Source organism: Pholis gunnellus, assembly GCF_910591455.1.
Source record: "Pholis gunnellus genome assembly, chromosome: 17".
NCBI classification, from domain to species: Eukaryota; Metazoa; Chordata; class Actinopteri; order Perciformes; family Pholidae; genus Pholis; species Pholis gunnellus.
Window position 1 is genome coordinate 2,478,827 of NC_136544.1, and position 22,683 is coordinate 2,501,509.

General features: G+C 45.0%; 1 protein-coding gene across 1 annotated transcript; it reads left to right on the forward strand.

Moving 5' to 3' along the window:
• Positions 1 to 1,087: 1,087 nt before the first annotated feature.
• LOC306709296 (mitochondrial adenyl nucleotide antiporter SLC25A23-like) lies at positions 1,088 to 17,842 on the forward strand (the record flags this gene model as incomplete). Its single annotated transcript, XM_079177371.1, has 10 exons — positions 1,088 to 1,300; positions 11,401 to 11,524; positions 11,689 to 11,776; positions 12,765 to 12,876; positions 13,000 to 13,158; positions 13,916 to 14,068; positions 14,402 to 14,515; positions 16,829 to 16,996; positions 17,427 to 17,577; positions 17,661 to 17,842. The coding sequence occupies 10 exons, from the start codon at positions 1,088 to 1,090 to the stop codon at positions 17,840 to 17,842; spliced, it is 1,464 nt and encodes a 487-aa protein (XP_079033497.1).
• Positions 17,843 to 22,683: the final 4,841 nt, after the last annotated feature.

The window sequence follows — 22,683 nt, forward strand, 5'->3', positions numbered from 1 at the left end:
CTCTCTCTCTCTCTCACACTCTCTCTCTCTCTCTCTGACTGTCTCTCTCTCGCTCTCTCTCTCACTCTCGCTCTCTCTCTCTGTCCTATCCTGTGAATGCTGACGGGGCACCTTACTATCCTTTGCTGCACGTCACCGCTCACAATCCCCATAATCAATGCTATTAATAGCCAATAAGCGATCACAGTGATCGAGCACTGCCAACTGACACATTGATTGTGTTAAAGTCTGGTTCATTCATATGTAAGGTATGTGGAAAGCAAACAAAATGAAGGCGTGAAAAGTGAAGGTACTCATTAAAGGGACCGTTAATGCTACTATCACATTATTGAATCAATGCTCGCCTGTGAGTTTATTTTGTGTAGCCTATGTAGTTTTGTTGTTTGCTTATTGGAGCGACAGTAACCGATCATAAGAAGTAGAGGATACGTGTGAAATAGCGCGCCTGTGAACGCAGAATGGTGAACGATGAGACTACTACTCCTAACAGCTGAATTCAGCACGCGAAAGAAAAGCTCACATCACGTCTTAGTAAACCGTTTGACCTGCTTCTCTCGCGCCGTTCATGCTCTCGAGCGTAGACTGCTGTGAGCGCGCGCGCTGAAGATGCCATGGCGTGACGTCTCAGAGCTGCGTCAGAGAGAGAAGGTGGATTCATTTCATCTTTTGGTTTGAATGCTTGAACCTTACTCATTGTAAAATACAAATAACACATCATACACATTGACGACATTATTATTAGGCGCTTCGCGCGCGCATAGTTGTGTCATCACTGGTTTGAGAGACTGCGGTAAAGCCGGCTGCTCGTTCGCGAGCTATGATGGAAACTTTAATTCATCTGAATGAGTTTATGGATTTGCGTGAGCCGGTGTGACAGAGGAACCCGGGTAACCGATACAGGGATTCATCTCACTATAGCCGGTCTAAGCCACATCCATCCATCCACCCGTCCACCCGTCCGTCTCGGGGAAGGAGAAGCGCAGCCTCTCGCTATGCCGTCTCTCTGGAAACAAGGACACTTCCTCCAGTGTTATGCACGGCTGTGAAACGACCAGTCGAGCACTATAGAAGCCTCTCTTTCTTTCACATGGGCGAAGACGAGGAGGGGTCCTGCGCCCAGACTCACCGCGGAGGAAACGAAGCAAACGGAGACGCCGGAGCGTCTCTGGACCCGGACGGAGAGAGGAGATATGCAGAGCTGTTCAAGCAGCTGGACTTGAATAAAGATGGAAGGGTTGACATCAATGAACTGAGGACCGGACTGGCAGCTCGTGGTTTACACCGGGGAGAGGCGGAGGAGGTAAGAGCGTGAGACATGCTGACAGGAGCAACACACTCACAGCTGCTTTATTGCTGAATTCATGTTTCATATAGCAAAACATATGAACTATATTGTATAGGCCTATAGGAGAAACACAGAGATACCACATAACATGGATGAAGGATGATTAAGAGGCACCTGTGTTTGCTTATATAACATATTATCTGATCTGTTAGAGTCAGTGGAGTGTCAGTGTGCTACACTAATAATCAATACAGCCTTTACTGTCAGCACATGCTTCAAGTAACATTCAGAAGAGACAACGGACTTTTAAAAGTGTGAGTTTGACATCTAAACGTATATAACTGAAAAAAGTCACATTGAATATTGTTCTAAAATATAACTATCTCTGCCATTCAAATCCAAATCATCTTAAAAATAGAGCAATCCACTTTGTTGTCAGAATTCTAGCAACGGTGTTCTCATAAGTTTACCACCTGGATTCCAAAGAAGCGCATTGTGAGCTCTACTTCATTTGACCATAAGTTCAGTTTAAAGTGTCTCTATCCGTTTGACAGAGATGACCACTGTGTCTTTATGATATGAGTTTAGCCATTATGTAATAAGAACATTCCGAGGTCATTTGGTTTCCATGAATTAGGAATCTCGCCCACAGCGTTGTAAACTCCCCATAATGAGAATGAAAATGAGAGGGAGGTATTTAACTTTGTGCAGGAACATTTATTTCAAGCTAATGATAAGAAAATGATTGATAAATCTTTTCTGCAGCAGCCCTTCAGTCATCCAATGTGTGTGTATGTTGAGCTGCTTCATATATTTGATATAAAGACGTACTAGTATTATTATCAAAGCCAAATGTTTCTGGATGGAGAGAAATCCAACTCCATGGCACTTCTGAACTGTGATCAGTGATTTATGGGATAGCAATATCTGCTTCCTTGTCACAAATACTGCTGCAGTGTTTCTTGGCTAAAGGACAGAAGCTGCTCCTTCATCAATGGGAGAACTGAACCAGCTCTTGTCAGACCAGACCCTTCTGTTCACCAGTTCACCGCTGAGCTGAAATGCTGTTCAATAAAGTATGAGAGCGCTGAGGGCAGTGTATGGGGTCTAGGGCTGCAACTAACGATTATTTTAATAATCGATTAATCTGTCGATTATTTGTTCGATTAATCGATGAATCGGATAAAAAAACAAAAAAGCATTAATTTCTAACCCTTTTTTCAAAAACAGAGCTGACAGTGTAAATTCACAGTGCAAAACATCTTCAGAAAGTGCACAAACAGGTTGCTTGAACATCCCTGAGCTGTTAAAGTAATAATTTAAAAAAAGAAATGGACTAATATCAGGAGTGGGGTTCAGTGGGTTACCCAAAATACTCTGTCTCTTATCACCTACAAGTATAACAGTACTTTAATGAGTTAACTGAATAAACTTTACCGTGTTCGCCTGGTAGACCAGCAGTAGAATAACAGAATTGGAAGAAAAAATTCGCTGTTTTCACCCGCCATTTCTCATCTTTCTGAGCTCCGCTTAACTTCCGGTTTAATGGTCATGTTACAAAAACAAAAGCTCGTCTATCATAAGTAAAACAACGGCGAAGCAGTTACGAGTTTAACACAAGGTACCCAAAATGGCAATACATGTAGTGTATTATAATTGCAGAAATAAACAAAAACTAATACAAATCGCGTAAATCAACTTCCGGTGTTGTCATGGCAACGTTTATACGCCGGTCAGCGTCAGCTACAGAACCGGAGTTCTATTCCATTATTCCGAGCTGCGGTGTTCAGGCGACCGGGCCTTCTGTGAACACTCAAACATCTCCACGACTTATTGAGTGGCGTAATAATCGCGCGACACAACGAATCGATAATGAAATTCGTTGCCAACTCTTTTGATAATCGATTTTTATCGATTTTATCGATTCGTTGTTGCAGCCCTAATGGGGTCACACTCTCGTTATCTTCATCACAACCAAGTGTCAAAGTCCCAGAACTGCTCATGCAAATGTAGCACAATCGTTCCATTCCTGTCCTTCAGCTCTTGCTTCAACATTTCAAACCAGGATGAAAGGTTAAAGCGATTGAAAATGTGCATGACAACTTAAAGTTGTTATAAGACACAGGGAAAAGGGAAAAGGGAAAATGGCGACTTAGATCCCAAATTGTATCGTTTAGATTGATCTCATAATTTTGGCTTGTTATCAAAAATAGACTCAATGTCTCATGATGACTTCCTATCTCATATGTTCTACCTTCTAAAACTGTGGACTAGAGTCGTGTACTTAAAGAACCTTTTCTTTTGAAGTGTTACTGTCTCAGACAAAAGTTCGACCTCATTATTTTGATCTGAAAAGTGCAACATTTTGACTTATAGTATTTTATATTATCAGTATATGGTATAACATTAGAACACCCCCACAGAAGGTAAATCTTCTGCCTTTAAATAGTAATAGTACCATAAAACAGTCTCATTTCATGTCATTAATCAACCTCTTGCAGTTCAATCACTACTTTGTGTGGCCTAGTTATGACACCATATAAAGACAACCTGTCCCAGTTTGCAGTGGAATCTTAACCTTTGTGGATGAATATTTTAACAGTGTCTATGCTTCACCTCTCGCTCTCACGTCACTTTACTGTGATCTTCTTGTTTTCGTCGTCCAGTCCAAAGCAGAAAGTTATTTGAATGGTTATGAAGATTGATGCATAATTCTTTCGAGCACAAACTCACCACCCAGGCCATCCACACCACCCAGAAGAGAGACAATCAGGACCTGTAGATCTCACCACCTGTAATCTGGAGTTTACCACGACCCTAAAACCTTTGGTGTAGGTTTCCACTGGGTTTTACAAACCAAGACCTTTCACATATTGTAAGGATTGCAGAAACTTGAACCCAAAAGCACAACTCGGAGACAAGAAATACAAGTTAGCTTTTTACTTGTTTTCAGGCAGGGTCAAAACCAGGAAGTCAGTCCGAACAGGCAAACAAATCCGATAAGGGGCAGGCAAAAATCCAAGGTCAAAAACAGGCAGACAGGGTCAGAACAGGCAGAACAAGAACAATATAATGATACGCTGGAGAACTTGGCACTAACACACAAGACAATCTGGCAGAGAACAAGTGCAAGTGAGGGGACCTAAATAGAGAGGGCTAATGAGGGAATGGGCTGCAGGTGAGATGGGTGTGGAGGACCAGGTGAGGGGAATCAGAGGTGAATGGTGGGATCTGAAATGACAGGAGAGTTAATAAAACAAGCAGACAGGATGAAAACAAACTAATATGAAGGGGAATTCGTGACAGAACCTCCCCCTCTAGGGACGGCTCTCGACGTCCCACCGGGCTGGTCAGGATGAGCCTGGTGGAAGTCCGAGATCAGGGAGGGATCAAATATTCTGCGGGCGGGGACCCATTCACGTTCTTCGGGACCATAACCCTCCCAGTCCACCAGGTATTGCAATCCCCTACCCCATCGCCGAGACTTGAGAAGGCAACGGACCGTATAGGCAGGTGCCCCATCAATGAGCCGGGGGGGCGGAGGGGCCCTGGGGGAGGGCTGAAGGGGGCTCTCCTTGACGGGTTTAATCCTGGAGACATGGAAGGTGGGATGAATTCTCATGGATGATGGCAGGCGAAGACGGACAGCAGCAGGATTGATTATTCGAGACACAGGGAAAGGACCCACGAAGCGAGGAGCCAATTTTCTGGATTCCACTCTGAGGGGAAGGTCCCGCGTAGACAGCCAGACACGTTGTCCTGGGGCATAACGGGGTGCAGGCACGCGGCGTCTGTTGGCCGACCTTTGGTAACGGTCGGACGAGCGCAAGAGTGTGGTGCGGGCCTGCCTCCAAGTGCGTCGGCACCGCTGGATGAATGCCTGGACTGAGGGGACGCTGGCCTCTTGTTCCTGCTCCGGGAAGAGTGGTGGCTGATACCCACGGGCACACTGGAACGGTGAGAACCCGGTGGCTGAACTGGGAAGGGTGTTGTGGGCATACTCGACCCACAAGAGCTGCTCAGACCAGGAGGAGGGGTTGCGGGAGCAGACACAGCGTAAGGATGTCTCCATCTCCTGATTCATCCGCTCAGCCTGCCCATTAGACTGTGGATGGAACCCCGACGAAAGACTGACCGTGGCTCCCAGCAGCCTGCAAAACTCTGACCAGAAGCGAGAGGTGAATTGTGGTCCCCGGTCGGAGACCACGTCCATGGGCAGGCCATGCAGCCGGAAAACATTCTGCAGTAATATCTTAGCAGTTTCTTTGGCAGTAGGTAACTTTGGTAGTGGAATGAGCAGAGCAGATTTGGAAAATCGATCAATGACCGTGAGAATAACTGTGTTACCGTCAGAAAGGGGTAGGCCGGTTACAAAGTCCAAAGCGATGTGGGACCAGGGACGACTAGGAACTGGCAGAGGATGAAGAAGCCCAGAGGGAGGTTGGCGAGTGCTCTTATGCCGAGAACAAACCTGGCAAGCACCAATGAACTCCTTGGTGTCTTCCTCCATGGAAGACCACCAGAAACGCTGTCTGAGCAGTGCTAGTGTGCGTCTGATCCCAGGATGGCAAGCTAGGCGGGAAGAGTGGCCCCACTGGAGGACCTGAGGACGGAGATTGACAGGAACAAACAACCGGTTATCAGGACAAGCACTGGGGGCAGGGTGTTCGGCATGGGAGCGCTTTACCCTGTCCTCCACCTCCCAGGTTACCACACCAATAACGCACTCAGGACGGAGGATACTTTCAGGATGGGAAGGAGAGCACTCTCGCTGGAACTGCCGAGACAAGGCGTCGGGCTTGACATTCTTTGAACCTGGTCTGTATGAGAGTGAAAACTCAAAACGGTTAAAAAAAAGAGCCCACCTAGCTTGACGAGAGTTCAGTCGCTTGGCCGAACGGATGTACTCTAGATTTTTGTGATCTGTCCAGACCACAAACTGCTGCTCCGCCCCCTCTAACCAGTGTCTCCACTCCTCCAATGCCAGTTTGACCGCCAACAGCTCCCGGTTGCCAATGTCATAATTCCTCTCCGCGGGGGACAGCTTCCGGGAGAAGAAGGCACATGGGTGAACCTTTTGGTCCTCAGCCGACCGCTGAGAAAGGACCGCTCCTACACCAGTGTCCGAGGCGTCCACCTCCACAATAAACTGCCGGGCAGGATCTGGGAATATGAGGATGGGAGCAGAGGTAAAACGTGACCTTAACTCACCAAAAGCCCCTGCTGCCGCAGAGGACCACCGGAAGGGCACATGCTGGGAGGTGAGAGCGGTGAGGGGAGCAGCCACGGAACTGTAGTTCCGGATGAACCGCCGATAGAAGTTTGCAAAGCCCAAAAAGCGTTGAAGTTCCTTGCGTGTGGACGGGGAGGGCCAGTCAGCAACTGCTTTGGTCTTGGCAGAGTCCATCTGGATATTACCAGCATTGAGAACAAACCCCAGGAACGATACCTCTGTGGTGTGGAACTCGCACTTCTCCGCCTTTACGAAGAGGCGATTCTCCAAAAGCCTTTGGAGGACTTGGCGTACATGGACCACATGTTCCTGTTGAGACTTCGAGAAGATAAGAATGTCATCCAAATACATGAAAACACAAACATTGAGCATATCCCGGAGAACATCGTTGACCAACCCCTGAAAGACTGCAGGGGCATTGGTGAGACCAAATGGCATAACTAAATACTCATAATGTCCACTAGGAGTATTAAAGGCAGTCTTCCACTCGTCCCCCTCTCGGATTCTCACCAAATGGTAAGCATTGCGGAGATCGAGCTTGGAAAAAATGGTCGCACCTTGTAGCAGCTCAAAGGCAGAGGCAATAAGTGGAAGAGGGTACCTATTCTTTACCGTAATGTTATTGAGTCCTCTGTAGTCAATGCAAGGGCGCAGGGATTTGTCCTTCTTTCCGACAAAGAAAAACCCCGCTCCCGCTGGAGATGAAGAAGGTCGAATGATTCCTGTAGCCAATGAGTCGTTAATATATCTCTCCATAGTCTTTGTCTCAGGAGCAGATAGTGAAAAAAGTCTACCTCTGGGAGGAGATGTACCCGGGAGGAGGTCAATGGCACAGTCATACGGGCGATGAGGCGGCAACGAGGTGGCCCGGGATTTGTTAAACACCTCCTTAAGGTCAAGATACTCCTTTGGAACCCTGGAGAGATCTGGAAACTCAGAAGAGACGGGCAGACTAGGGGCAGATGATGAGGCAGATTTTAGACAGACAGCATGACAATGAACGCTCCACTGTAATACAGTTCCTGATGCCCAGTCGATGTGCGGGTTGTGTCTCCTAAGCCATGGATAGCCCAAAATGACCGGTTGCTGTGGTGCATGAATGAGATGGAAGGTGAGCATTTCATTGTGATTACCTGACAGTCATTGGCAGAGGAGTGGATTGATGGGTAACCCTGCAGAGGAGACGACCATCTAAAGCTGTGGCGTGGATGGGTTCTTCCAGGGCCACCTGCCCGATCCCCAGCTGAGAGGCCAGCGTTCTGTCCATAAGATTAGCATCGGCTCCAGAGTCAATGAGGACTGAGACAGTGCGATTATTCCCTGAACAAAACAGCTGAGCATGAATCAAAGGGCGAGAGGGCATTTTTAAGTTCACATTTCGACTCACCAGCGCCCTCCGGATGACTGGTGAGCCATCTCTTTTACCGGACAGGAGGTTACAAAATGGCCGCTCTGGCCGCAGTACAAGCATCGATCCTCCTGCAGGCGGCGCCGTCGTTCTGCTGTGGAGAGCCGGGTCCGCCCCAGCTGCATAGGCTCAGGAGAGTCGGCCGGACCGTCAGAGACCCGTTCCGAAGGAGACCCCCGAGGATCGTCTGACCGGCGATGTGGCCCTTGTGGGGCAACCGACAAGTCCCTCTCTCTTTTCCGTTCCCGCAGACGGCCGTCGATACGGATGGAGAGAGCGACCAACTCGTCCAAGCCAGCAGGTAGATCTCGAGCCGCCAACTCGTCCTTGAGGCGGTCCGAGAGACCGTTATGGAAGGCATCGAGGAGCGAGGGGGCGTTCCAGTTGCTCTCGGCTGCTATGGTGCGGAACTCGATGGCGTAATCAGCCACGGATCTCCCTCTCTGCTTCAGCCCAAACAAACCTCGAGCTATCTCTCTTCCAGGTGTGGCATGATTGAAGACCTTCAGCAGTTCCTCGGAAAACAGCTGGACTGAAGAGCAGATTGCCGACTGTCGCTCCCACTCGGCGGTTCCCCAGTGCTTGGCTCTGTCCGTGAGGAGAGATACGATATACGCTACTCGAGACCTCTCGGAGGGGAAGGCGGAAGGCTGAAGCTCAAAGGCGAGGGAGCACTGAATCAGGAATGGCCGGCAGGAACCAGGGGCACCAGAATAACGCTCTGGAGGGGGCAAGCATGCATCCGACACGGGAGAAGTGCGAAGAGGAGGACTGGGAGCACTGGCGTCATCTGGACCTCGGGTTGCAGCGGAGACACTCATCAGATGATCCCGGAGAGACTCCATGCTGCGCTCGTGACGGACGCTCATAGACTGCATAGCTTCTGCTAAGAAGGTAAGCTGCTGCTCGTGGCCTTGCAACATGTTGGTCAGAGTCCGAGGATCCGTCTCGGAACGTGCAGAGTCGGCTGGGTTCATGTTGGCCAGATTGTACTGTAAGGATTGCAGATACTTGAACCCAAAAGCACAACTCGGAGACAAGAAATACAAGTTAGCTTTTTACTTGTTTTCAGGCAGGGTCAAAACCAGGAAGTCAGTCCGAACAGGCAAACAAATCCGATAAGGGGCAGGCAAAAATCCAAGGTCAAAAACAGGCAGACAGGGTCAGAACAGGCAGAACAAGAACAATATAATGATACGCTGGAGAACTTGGCACTAACACACAAGACAATCTGGCAGAGAACAAGTGCAAGTGAGGGGACCTAAATAGAGAGGGCTAATGAGGGAATGGGCTGCAGGTGAGATGGGTGTGGAGGACCAGGTGAGGGGAATCAGAGGTGAATGGTGGGATCTGAAATGACAGGAGAGTTAATAAAACAAGCAGACAGGATGAAAACAAACTAATATGAAGGGGAATTCGTGACACATATGCATTATTAAAGTGTAACTTCACCCCCAGGTCTCAGGCTAAAGTCCACCCACTGCATCATGTTGAGAAATGCAAAAAAGTGGGCGAGGGACTGGGAGATGAAACCACGGCCAACTCCATATGACGACATCCTCCGAGCGGCGTCGACAAACTGACAAATGACAGCTACAGTAGAGATGGGGGGGGGGGGGGACTCTTTTTACTGACTCAGTAAGTTTGTACCAGTCCCTCACTAAAGAGAGTCACCCAGTTACTGAACTGCCCAACACACTGCAGCATTAAACAACTTCAACCAACTCTGAGGTAAAGAAAATAACTGTTGGATTTCATCATTTACTAATAAATCACCTGAAAGGGACAGATTCAAATTCATTGACGGTTAATGGCTGTGTCATGGACCTGTGGCTGAGTGAATGAATGATTTGTGCAACCTTCAGCTCAGGGAGAGCGAGTACGGAGTTGAAACAAGCGCGATAGTGACTGCTTTTCTCACAGCAGTAGTAGAAGGTATTGGAGGAGAGAGTCGAGGGTGACCATATATTCAAACCCTCAAACCGGGAGCCTTACGTGTACTGCAGGTTCATGCATGTGCACATGTATGTGCATAGAAGTGCTATTGCATATTGCTATCCACTATGCATGACCGAAAACGTACTCTAGCAGTGTGTGTAGAACGCAGCATTTCATTGCCGGGTACTTTACAAAGGATGGATTAAGCCTCAGTTTTTTGTTTTTAGAAAAGACAGACTCTCTCTCCCAGGCTGGGGGGCCTTCTGGTTGAATGTTCTCCCCGTGTCAGCTTTGGTTCTCTTCGGGTTCTCCAGCTTCAAAGCCACGCAGCTTAGGTTCATTGATGACTCTAAATTGCCCGTAGGTGTGGATGTGAGTGTGATTGCTTTTCTCTATCCAGCCCTGTGATAGTCTGGAGCCCCGTCCTGGGTGAACCCTGCCTTCGCCCAGTGTCAGCCCCCCCCCCCGTGACCCTGAACAGGATAAGCGGTTAAAGATAATGGATGGATGGATGGCTTCCAAAATAACCCATATGAGCATTTTCTGATCTACCACCACTTTGAATACAGATGCAATGCAAGTGGGTTTTCTTTGCTTCTCTTCACAGGTAGCCCACAAGTCCTGAGAGAGATACTAGCAGAACTACACAAAACTTGTGTGAGGGGGTTATTAGACATGAACGGCCTGGAAAAATGAGGGCTAGCCAAACTGAATTCACTTCACAGAAGGGTCCTCATTCCAATGTCTAAAAATCCAACTGGTTCTCACTAGTTTAGAAGTACAAAGACCATACACAGTGGCGTAAAGGGTCGTTAGCTGAAAAAACTCCTTTGACTGTTGAGGGCTCTGGTGTTCAAAAGTGCTTAGTGGCCAACAAGTGTTGCCAGCAACCTCGACAACCTGAAAACTGAGCTCCAACTGCAGGACATTTATATACATCTGTGCCAAAACCATATTCATTATTTCTTGGCCTGTGGCCCATCCTTCCACCGGATTTCACTGGTCGGTTGACAAGTTTCTCGGTATCCTGGTAACGAATAGACAGACACAAAGGACACATGTCCTCATCACTGTTTTTGTTCCTCAGTCAGATCATATCCAGTTTTAATCTGGTAATGCTTTATATTATGCTTCCATCATTTCCAAGACATTTGACATATAGTCAGAAGTGTAACTGGAGAACAGGAAACAAAACAAATGGATTCACTAAGTAAGTTTCGCAGAGAAGGGGCAGAGCTGTGACACTAGTCTTGTATTCTTTCTCTCTCTCTCTTTGTCCTGATCAAGAGAGGAGAAGTTATGGTTGCAGGTAAGAAGTGCATTACTTCTTGACTTTCACAGGGAGCACCTCTGTCCTCTTCTTCTCACTTGTGTCTCTGTTACACTATACACCCCCCGTCACCTCTGTGCTGTCTACATCACCGACACACCCTCACCTGCCCACCTCTACCTCCACCATCTCCACCTGCTCCATCCTGTCTGTACCCGCCTGTGCTCCCTGCTGAGTGACTGAGAGTCTCCCTCTGCCCCCCACAGATTGTCCTCGAGAGCGACATCAACCATGATGGTTTGCTGGACTTCCAGGAGTTCTCCCAGTACCTGTGGGCTCACGAGAAGAGGCTGTGGCTCATGTTCCGCAGCCTTGACCGCAACAATGATGGTGTGACACCCACAACACACACACACACACACACACACACACTTAAGATCACTATGATGCACATACAATACATTTATTTCTCTCATCTATTTATTTATGTATTATCTGATGTCATCGACTGAACAAACAGACAAAGGAGTTCACTCTATCTGTTCTGTTTTCAGGTCGGATTGATGTGGGGGAGATCCAGCACTCCCTGCACAGGCTTGGTGTGGAGGTCACCATGGAGCAGGCCTCCAGAATACTGCAGAGGTACAGTGTGTGTGTGAGAGAGAGCACAATAAAGGACAAGGAAATGTTGGTCTCTTCAACAGCTCAAAAAGCATTCTTTTGTTATTTCTTATATGACATGATATGTATATCTGTGATTGGTGTCAGCACCACCTCTTACCTCCTAGATCCCAAATGACTCTGACTTTAAGAAGACATGTAACAGGGAGCGGGACCCATCTGGAGTCTAATTGATCCCTAACAGAAGTAACGTCACTCTGTAGGATAACTAGCTGCACATTTCTTTATCTGGGAATTACTTTCTGGCAAACAAAAGGAAAACATATTTCTTTGTCCATAAAACATTTGGTGTAATAACAATGCTTGAAGGTAATTTCTGTCTCTGTACAGGCACCATTATCCATATCACAGATATATAATACAAATGTTACTTTGGAACTATTACTATTATTTTTACTCTGAGAACAGCGGGATCCGTGGGAGGCGTAAGATGTGACCATGTGTTATTGTGGGCCGCAAAGTCAGTGTTACACAGGTGTTTTCATCGATTGGCCTGATTAGTCTCTTTTGTCCACTTTGTGGCCGTGTACAGACCGACATCTGTCTGACCCTCTTGGTTGTGTTGCATCTTTTAGGGTGGGAGGGGTTTGACCTTTATCTGCCCCACTGGTTCATGAAGTCTGGTGACCTCACATGATTTGAACCTGATCCAGAATAAGACTGTCACTGACAGGAGCATCAAAGACACGTACATTTGTAAGCCTACTCCTTTATTATGGTGTTGGACACAATGAAAGATAGACACAAAAATAACCTGGAACATGACTTAAGGTTTAAACTGATGAGCTGTTTTGAATGAAGCCTGAGAGAGAAGCTGCTCTCTGGTCCACACCAAACATCAGCTGTCAGAGAAACACGGGACTTCAATTGTGATACTCGAAGCAGTATGTGATCTGCTGATGGCACTGTACTGTAGGAGATCTCATTGTCTGGAGGAACTCTCTCTCAGTATGGACAGGGACGGCACAAAGACAATTGACTGGAATGAATGGCGTGATCACTTCCTGTTCAACCCTTTCCACAACATGGAGGAGATCGTCCACCACTGGAAACACTCCCATGTGAGTCACCAGGTTCCAGTTGATAATAATGACAGTATGTGAGGTCTTTAGTGATGTGGTGTTTATGGTAGGAGGCAGTGCAGAAGATGAAGCAATATCCTTTCATTTCTGGTGTGGTTATAGATGTTTGACATTGGGGAACATCTGACGGTACCAGATGAGTTCTCAGAGCGGGAGCGGAGGTCCGGTCTGGTGTGGAGGCAGCTGGTTGCTGGAGCGATGGCAGGGGCTGTGTCCCGGACAGGAACTGCTCCTCTGGACCGCGTCAAAGTCTTCCTGCAGGTGGGTCAGTGCACTTCCACTCTGACTGAGACACAAAGTTCAGAGATGGAGGAACTTTTTAAGGATTGCAATTGAAACTATATATTATACATTGTGGATAATAGAGCCTGAAGAACTATATTATGAAATAACAATAGGAAAAGTTGGACAAACCAAGGTGAGTTACCACATTACCAGAAGGAAATGCTCTTTAGTACATCCTTCACTCACAGATGCATTATGGTTTTTAATTGCTGTGGACAGCAGATATCAACTGTTAGTGAATGCAATGCTCTGGCTTTCCTACAGAGTCTGCAGCTCATTCTATCCCTCAAATGCTGCTCTGACATTCACTTACACTCACTCACAGAAACAAAACAAAGCACATGGTGGGTGGTTCAGGTGGGTGGTTGGAGCATTATCAGTAAAACACAGAGCAAAGTCAGCTCTGCCTGCGTTCACAGCTTGAAATGTCAGCATCCATTTAGATAACAGAGGAATGACGGGAAGCACTGAAACCTCCGACTGATTTATTATTTGTTATTTCTACAGAGAGCCAATGAAATATTACTAATCGATTAATGATTAAAGGGTTGAACCCACATATCCAATACTATCCAGTATAATGATTATAATATTGACTGTGTCTTCACACTGCCATTATATACCGACAAAGTCTTCCCCCACGGCAGTGGGGTTGGACGTACACACTAGCCTACAGTAACATTTCAAACAGGTTGTAATAAAGATGACTGATCTGTAGTGTTTGTGTGCGTAGGTACACGGCTCTACGTCTCGGGCCATTAATCTGTGGTCCGGACTGAGGGGGATGGTCCAGGAGGGAGGCGTCTCCTCACTCTGGAGGGGAAATGGCATCAATGTCCTCAAGATTGCCCCTGAATCTGCCATTAAGTTTATGGCCTATGAACAGGTCAGTGCACTTTAATTAATCCACAACAAAGTGGAACTCCATCTGCTTCGATTGCTAGCAGACAGATTTGCTGATGTGAAGTGTCCTTTTAAATCATCTTGTCATGTCAAATAGACATAATTGTTATTCTGGCCAATGGTTCCTCTGTCTCAGATAAAGTGGATGAATCCTACATACTGTACATCATTTTCATATATGTCAGGGAAGTCTAATTCTGTGTATACCTTTACGCTTCCTTTTTCTCATACTGCATTTTATCACTACCACTCCTTTGCTCTCTCCAAACATCTCCATCCATGGCTTCCCATCCTCCTGTTCCTTTTCTTACTCTAGATCAAGTGGCAGATCCGAGGAAGTAAAGAGGGGGCCGGAATAAGGGTTCAAGAGAGGTTCATTGCTGGCTCTCTGGCCGGAGCTACCGCCCAGACCATCATCTACCCCATGGAGGTTAGTTTGAAGTGTGTGTAGTTGAAGGGTTCATATTAAGATAGGGCTGACAGGCTCCACTGTTTCTGCAGTTGAACTGTTTGTATTGCACTCGGTTTTAAATACATGCAAATGAAGTTATGGTTCAGAAGCTCCTTTAAAAGATCACTTTGTTGGGACCATGTGGATGTGGTTTCACCATATGGTCTGAACAAAGAAAGTTAGGCCTGCATGGCCTGTAGAGCAGTGAAAAGCCTGATTTGAGTTTAAGATAACACCAACCCGCCACGGGAACGTTTAGCTTAGTGTGTCTGGGGCATAATTAGGTCATATAGTGTGTTTATTACCTTGCTTTGTTTGTTACTATATTGTTAACGTGTTATTGCGTATGTTCACGGACCGCAGAGTGAGTGCTGTGAAGAAACTACTGTTGTGTCCCATCTGAGGATCTGCCTTGGTCCCCCCCCTCCCCTTTTTTTTATCCTCTTTGACTTTAACTTTAACTTTAATAAACAACTGCCTGCTCTCTGAGAAAATGCAAGCATGATTTTACTTCTTCAGCTGTAAGACCTGTTAACCAAGGTTGACACCCAAACACCACTTAAGGACGTCCTGAGGACAGGGGTGGACCGGCCATTGTGAAGACTCCCGAATGGCTGATTCATTCCAGGCCGAACCGGCCGGTGGTCATAGTGTTTATTTTTCACTTTATTATGTCGGTAGTTACTCTCTGGTCCTCGGCCATGGCATGAGCCAGCCTGGCAATCGCAACCACTGACAGCTGCCTGTCAAACTGGGCCAATCTGATACTTTCAATCCTCAGGGGGGGATAGTCACTTTCATTGTGAAATTGACAAACTGTGACGAGTGTCTTGTTAAGATTCAATGCTTGTACAAACTGAGGAGGCAGGTGTCAGTGAGACATCCTAAAGTATGTTTAAAGTCTTCAGCAGCATCAGATTCTCTTTCCACCACAAAAACTCTGTTAGTGTTAAAATTCCTGCCACCAAAGATTCTGGCCGATCACATAAAAACCCTCTCCATCTCAAAGGCTGCATTTCAGTAGTGCGTCCCTACCTGAGCACTAGGTTTAGCATAAAGGCCAAGCGGCTCTCTACTGTGCAGGTTTTGTGAATGATCAGGACACTGTCGTCCTACATGTTGAAGCTTTGGTAGCCGAGTCTCTTGAGCTGTGTTCTACATGAAACAGGAGTTCTTTTAATAGAAGCAAGTACTGCAGCATAATGATAAAGCATACAGATCAGATTCTGCAAGTGCATCCACACTTTGTAAAATACAACGTGCTGTTACGTTGCAGAGGAATGACACTTATAGAACAACATTTAGCCGACCAGACTTCCCCCAACTCTTCAGCACCCATCATCATAAAAGTCAACAATAGAAAAGAAAATGACTGAGATAAAAATAAATTAATAGGAATTAATAGCGGCGAAGTTCTTAATTTATCACGCGATATACGTTCCTTCCCGATACCTAAACTTGCGAATTGGCCAATACCAAGTACCGACCTAATACCAGAGCGTGAAAAACAAAAAGAGTCACAGTTCCATCTTTAGTATCTATTTCATATCGCTGTGGAACATCTTCATCAAAAAACTGGATTTATTCAGCAGAACGTACTCTGCTCTCATTACGATGTCCTGGGAGCTTCTTGTTGGCAGCACAGTCTATAGTTCCATATTTATGATGTTTTATATGAAAGATTAAATGCGTTCAATCACGTCTTCGTGTAGACCACATTTCACCGGCCAGTGTAATATGACTTTGGAAAATGACATTCACAGTAACCAATGTCATCTCTCTGTCAACCTACAACTGAACGAGCCATCAACATTTTAAAACAAATTGGTGTTTTGTTACACGTTGATGCTGTAACCACATTTTAGCCGGTTGAAAAGACGGTGAAAATAGGTCTGTTAATAACTAATATAAAAATGTAGAGAAACTGCTGGGTGCATTTTTTTGTTATGTATGGCAAAAATATGTTATTTCTAAAGTAAAATTCCAAAATATTGAGCTTTCTTATAGTACTTGAACGTTGAAGTGGCCCTCCTATGAGATGACAATACCAGCAGTGGCCCCGAGCCAAATTGAGTTTGAGACCCCTGTCTCAGACTCAATTTCAACCAGTTTTCAATCAGAAACCAACGTTGAAATCACGGTTGGTGCTCACTGGGTTTCTTTGTAAATATAATAATACAAAAACTAGTTCTTCCTCCTTGTCCAATGTCCAATTGAAGAATAATCTCTTGTTCCTATATGTCCTCACTCTTCCATCGTCTTCAACCTTCCCCTGTCCCGTCTGTTGGGTAGGTGCTGAAGACTCGTCTTACTTTAAGGACGACGGGACAATACTCGGGTATGGCTGATTGTGCCAGACAGATCCTGAAGACAGAGGGAGTCCGGGCCTTCTACAGGGGCTACCTACCAAATACACTGGGCATCATTCCCTATGCTGGCATTGACTTGGCTGTGTATGAGGTGTGTGTACATTTGCCTATTTTTATTTTACAGGTAATGTAGCCACACTTAGTGAAGGGTGGTGGAAACTACCCAAAATAATGTAAGGTCTAATTGTGTTTAAAGAAATAATAGAAGGTCTTTGAATTGATAATTAGTAATTAGATGGTTTGGTGAAAAATATCAAGCTCCCAAGTAATAACTGATTATTCTATATTTGTTATTGTCAACAAATCCCACGAAAAACCAATAATCTATTAGTCCGTGTCTCAATACTAATGACTAAAGTCAGTCAATTGGTTCCCACTGAAGTCGTAAATCTATAGCTATACAGGTTCATTTCTTTAAAGCTCAGTGGTTTCCTAAAACTCTCTTTTGCTCTTTCCTTTCCTTTCATTCCTCCACTCTTCTCTCTATTTTTTAAACTCTGACTAACTGCTCATGATTTAAGACTCTGAAGAACGCCTGGCTCCAGAGGTACTGTGTAGGTTCAGCAGATCCAGGAGTGCTGGTGCTGCTGGGCTGTGGTACCATCTCCAGCACCTGCGGCCAGCTGGCATCCTATCCCCTCGCTCTCATTCGGACACGTATGCAGGCACAAGGTGAGACATACTGTCAGACATTCTAAACATGCTGAGCATAAACAATGATCCAGCAATGACCTCCATATTTCCTCTTCTTTTAGCCCTCACTGAGGGTAAACCCAAATTGACCATGGTGGGCCAGTTCAAATACATCATATCCAATGAAGGGGTACCAGGCCTGTATCGCGGCATCACCCCCAACTTCCTCAAAGTGGTTCCAGCTGTCAGCATCTCCTACGTGGTGTACGAGCACATGAAGAAAGTTCTCGGCGTGAGTTACTAGACTGAGACAAAGAAGATGGATTCATGACAACAAGGACAGAAAAGGCAAAAGGCTTCATTATGCTCGTAAGAGGAAGAGGAGAGGTCATGATGCCGCTCCTCAGTCCTCAACGGAAAAGAAAAGTCTAGGACGAGGAGAGGGGAAGAGAGCCATTAAGATAGTACTACTGTATGCTGCACTTCCTGTTGACTTGTGCAGCTTGCGAGTAGTTTGCAGGTAGATCATATTTACTTGTGGAATTTAGAGAAGAGAAGGTCACTTTCTGAGACCTACATGTGGAAACATCTTTGATCCAGCCCACAAAATGTACATCAAGCTTAAAATAAGTAAGTCATTTCCTAGCTCAAATATGTGGCTGAATAGTATTAAACGCAAGGTGAAAAAATCCTAAAATGTAAGTCTGGCATGAGTGCCAGGACCTTCTAGCTGCTGATACAGTAAGTTGAGTGATGTGACTGAGGCCCTGCCCTTTATGCAAACTGCATAGGGTCCACAGCCTAGTGTGCATGAGCTCAACAGTCTAAAACTAAACCACATGGGCAAAGCCACAAACTGTCATCACCAAATGAGCCCCACCCACTTCCAACCAGTGAGAAGAGCACAGGCAAAAAACGGTTTGAACTTTGGCAGAAAATATTGTGTCAGTGTGAGAATCCATCATTCAGAGAGGGAGCTGAGAGACAAAATATGTTTTCAGCGGCTGGAGGAGAATGTTTCAGAGAGTGGGTGGTTTCCACTGCTGCCCCTGTTTGATTCCAGTGTGACCTGAGGTCGGTGGGAGCAGCAGAGGGCATCAACAATGGTAAATGGTTTTGTATGGTGCTTTTCTAGTCTATAGTCTTTCCGACCCACTCAAAAGGGCTTTACCACTACTTGTCATCATTCATTCATTGACACACTGATGGATGCACTGCCACTAACATCAGACTAACTAACATTCATACAGGGAGCAATTTTGGGGTTAAGCGTCTTGCTCAAGGACTTGCTCATGCGACTAGCGGAGCCGGGGATCGAACCACCGATCCTCTGATTGAAGGATGACCCTGCTCTCTACTTAGCCACAGTCACCCACAGACAGCTTTTTTACTTACCGCCATGGTTCGCTATGTAACCATGGCAAACAACAGAAACCACATCTAATTTGACTGGTTTAAGTTCCCTGAAGTATTCCCCTCTACTTGGAGCAGCACCAGCGTCAATGTGTGGTTTTCCACACTGGGCCAGTAAACAATATTTATGATATTAGTTGGCTAAATGTAAGATATGAAGTTGTTGCTTACCCATCTGCCCTATTTGAAACTACAACCCACCATGTTTAGCTACGTGGTGAGACTAAACTACAATCATGTGACCGACAGTCACATATGAGCGCTGTTGTTCAAGGAAACCTTCTATTTTCCTTTGAAATAACCAACGGGTAAATTCAAATGGGTGAAAGAAGTACTTTACTATCCAACACTTTTTCATGTAATAATAATACAAAATAACTCTCCTAAGAGCTCGTGGATAGTGACGATGACAAAATGATGTCGAGACATGAGACTGAAAACAATTGTGTCTATGACAACAAGTTAGAAAATGTAGGCTACTAGCTAATGCTCGGAGTTAGTAAAAGCTAGCTTAGTTGAATTTCATATTAAATTGTATGGCAAATAATAAACTTTCACACATTCACTGCACTTGTTGCTCTGCTGCTCCAGAGTGTCCAGAGTACGCTGTGACGCTCTGAGAGTGTGGTGCTCTGAATTGCACACACATACCAACAGCCCTCTGACAGTTACCAACGGTCTAGTTTGTGCCAGAGTGCGCTCCGGCACTATTCACACCCTAAAGGAAGCAGATGGCGAAAACATGGAGGTTGTTGGTGGGGTTGACTCTAACCAGAAGTCATCATTTAAAATAGAAAGTCATAGCAAGTCAATTGTATTACAATACTTCCTGAATATTGCCTCGGGTACATGCACAACATATTCCCGGCTTCCTTCATACTTTCATTGCAGTACACTGTATTTTTCTGCTCAACAGGAATGAAGCCCAGACAGTTCAGCTTTAGAAACACAGTATTATTAAACCAGAAGGGACATTTATGTCCATGGAAGTTCTTTGACACAGTGATAGAAAGACATGGAATCTATCTGGACTTTCTGTAATGATTTCCTCCTCAGCACCTTCTGAGCACTCAGAAGTTAGAACTTCTTGTCCATTCTGGCTGACATGTTAAAGTTGCCCTCTGGAGTTTTCTTGCAAATAAACAAAATGTATGTTTAACTTTAACCATTAAGCATCAAAGTGAAGTTTAAACCTTGGAAATTGATAAACTCCTATATTTTTCTAGAGCTTTCAATCATACGACAACTTGTACAACTGAGAAAACGTATGAGAGGGCCGACAGCTGGTCAGATATCACTTGTCAGCTTGTTGTATATCAGCTGTTCCCAGGACCACAAAGTTTTAGACCACATTTTCCAACGCTAACGCCAGAATAATTGGTTGAAGGTATTTTCATGAGGTGGAGAATTACTCTCTGAAAAGAAATCTCAAATGATCTAAATAATAACCCTATCTGGAAGCTAATTAAGAGTCGAAGCCCTCCTTCATGTATTTCTGTGAGATCCCATTGGCCAGGTGGACAGACAGCTGATTGCTACAGTGCTGACTTACTGGGAAATGAGTCGGTTCTCTGGGCAGATTGTTCGGCACTTCGTCCCCAGCACCTGAACGCAAGCCAGCGGCACTAATCATGTCAAACAATCTAAATTAGTGTTCGGGAATTTCTTCAAATTCGGTACAAACAAGGATGAGCTGATTAAAATGGACTTGTCAACGGTCACTTTGACCTCACAAACACGTTTTTGGCGATTACGTTTTATAGTAATCGTGACAATTTCACAAATTCCCTCCTCTGCCTACTCCAGTATGTTTTGTACACTCCCTAAATAGACCTTGATTGGGATTATTTTGGGATTATTTTGTCCAAACTAACATTTCTATGATCAAGAATGAACTTTCATATTAAACAAATGTATCAAACCATAAAATAACATTTGTTCTGTTGTAGAAAGCAGTGAATGGATTGTTCTCATTATAGGGACTCACCAGAGTGTTCACCAGATCAAACCTCCAGATGAAACCAGAGTGAACACATACTTCTGCTGGTTTATTGCCTGTCTGCCATGAAACTAGAGGCCAGTGTGTGGTTGGTGCATTATGAAACATTTATAATGAGATGATTTGTCATCCCAAATATTCAAAACCATCTGATTTTCTGACATGTAATATATTTTATAAACTCTAAATCTATTTTCTATACCTTGTTCCCTGCACTGGCGCTTCAGCCAAACACCTAAACCTTAGCTGCAAGTGTCAGAATATTAACCGTTGAATCAACAGCAATTTTAATAAAAGAGAAAAAAAGGGAAATTATTGAGTCTGTAAGTGCATGATTTATTTGATCATATTTAGGCATAACTAGAATATGAACTGCACAAAAATGTTCAGTAGTTTGTTGGTGCTATTTTGAAGCAGCATGTAAATGGGCGTTGATGCACTCCCATACACTTTGAATGTCATCATCTTTATTATTTTTATGAATGCTTAATTCTCTGATTTTCCTCCCTTGCAAGCGTACTTGAAATAATAAATGCTCGTTGCCACTGGGGCCTTGCAAGCATGACATACAATGTTTGTAAAGCACGAGTTCATGTTTCCAAGCCTGTTGTGAAAGTGTAGCTTCATTGTGTGCGGACTGTATTGCCTTTCTTCTATGAGCTTTCTCCACCCAAAAGACGGAGCTGTTGTAATTTGAAATCAATTACACAAACATAACTTTCTAGTTTTGATAAATCAGTTCTGTCAGTAGAATGTGTATGTGCACTTTACATGCCTCAGTGGTAGAATAAATTCTGACATTGTACAAAGAAGAGGGTCGTAATTGTGGTCCATCTATGAAGTATAATTAATTTTCCATTGTTCATGTTGCATAATGAACAATTTAGTTTAGAGGCATTTCCTAATATCATTGGTCTGCTTGTGTTCATGTAAATGTGTCTGACGTGTGAGTTTGTTGTTCGATAGCCGACGCTGCCTAAACGCGGTTTAGCTTGGCCTCTGTTATTGTCGCATTGAATGAACACGTGCAATGAAATCCCGCGCACTAAACCATCAGCTTGTTCTATTTTACAACTTGAGAAATGTGAATTGAGTCAAAGCCGGAAACACAGACAGCTTACCTTCAAAATAAAAGTATATATGAAGTCATATTTCTGCCACTTTCCCTCAACTGATGGTGAATAAACTGCAAATGGGCGCGAGCACTGATTCATTTGTAAGGGAAGATCATTAAATGATCTATTTATTTATTAAATGAAGGCTTCTTAAGCTGTTTGGGTGAATGTCACAGGCTATAGTGTTGAGACGTGATATGAGTCTGACTGTAGAAAGTGTTCTATCCCAAGAGTGGTATGCTACTGTTGTTCAGTGAGGTACCTACCCCTAGAGTGGTATGCCAGTACTTTTCCAACGGCACACTGTTTGCTGAAGGTAGGTTCCACTCGAAAGTGGTAGTCCACTGTCAGACAGGCACACCAGTACCGTCTCTTGCACATTTCATGTAAAATGGTTTGATTCATGAACAGTGATGCCGTAAATGTATTTTTTTTTTTAACTTTATTGACAAAGTAGAGCAACACAGCGTCTTAAATAAAGGAATGTATCTATTTTATCTTGTCCATTTTCTCGTCCCTTTTCGGATGATAAGCTAACGTTACCTCGGCTCCTCAGTTGATCTCCACATGGCTGTTGCTCAGAAGGATGAACTGAAGCTGTGTGGTCCAAAGTCAAGC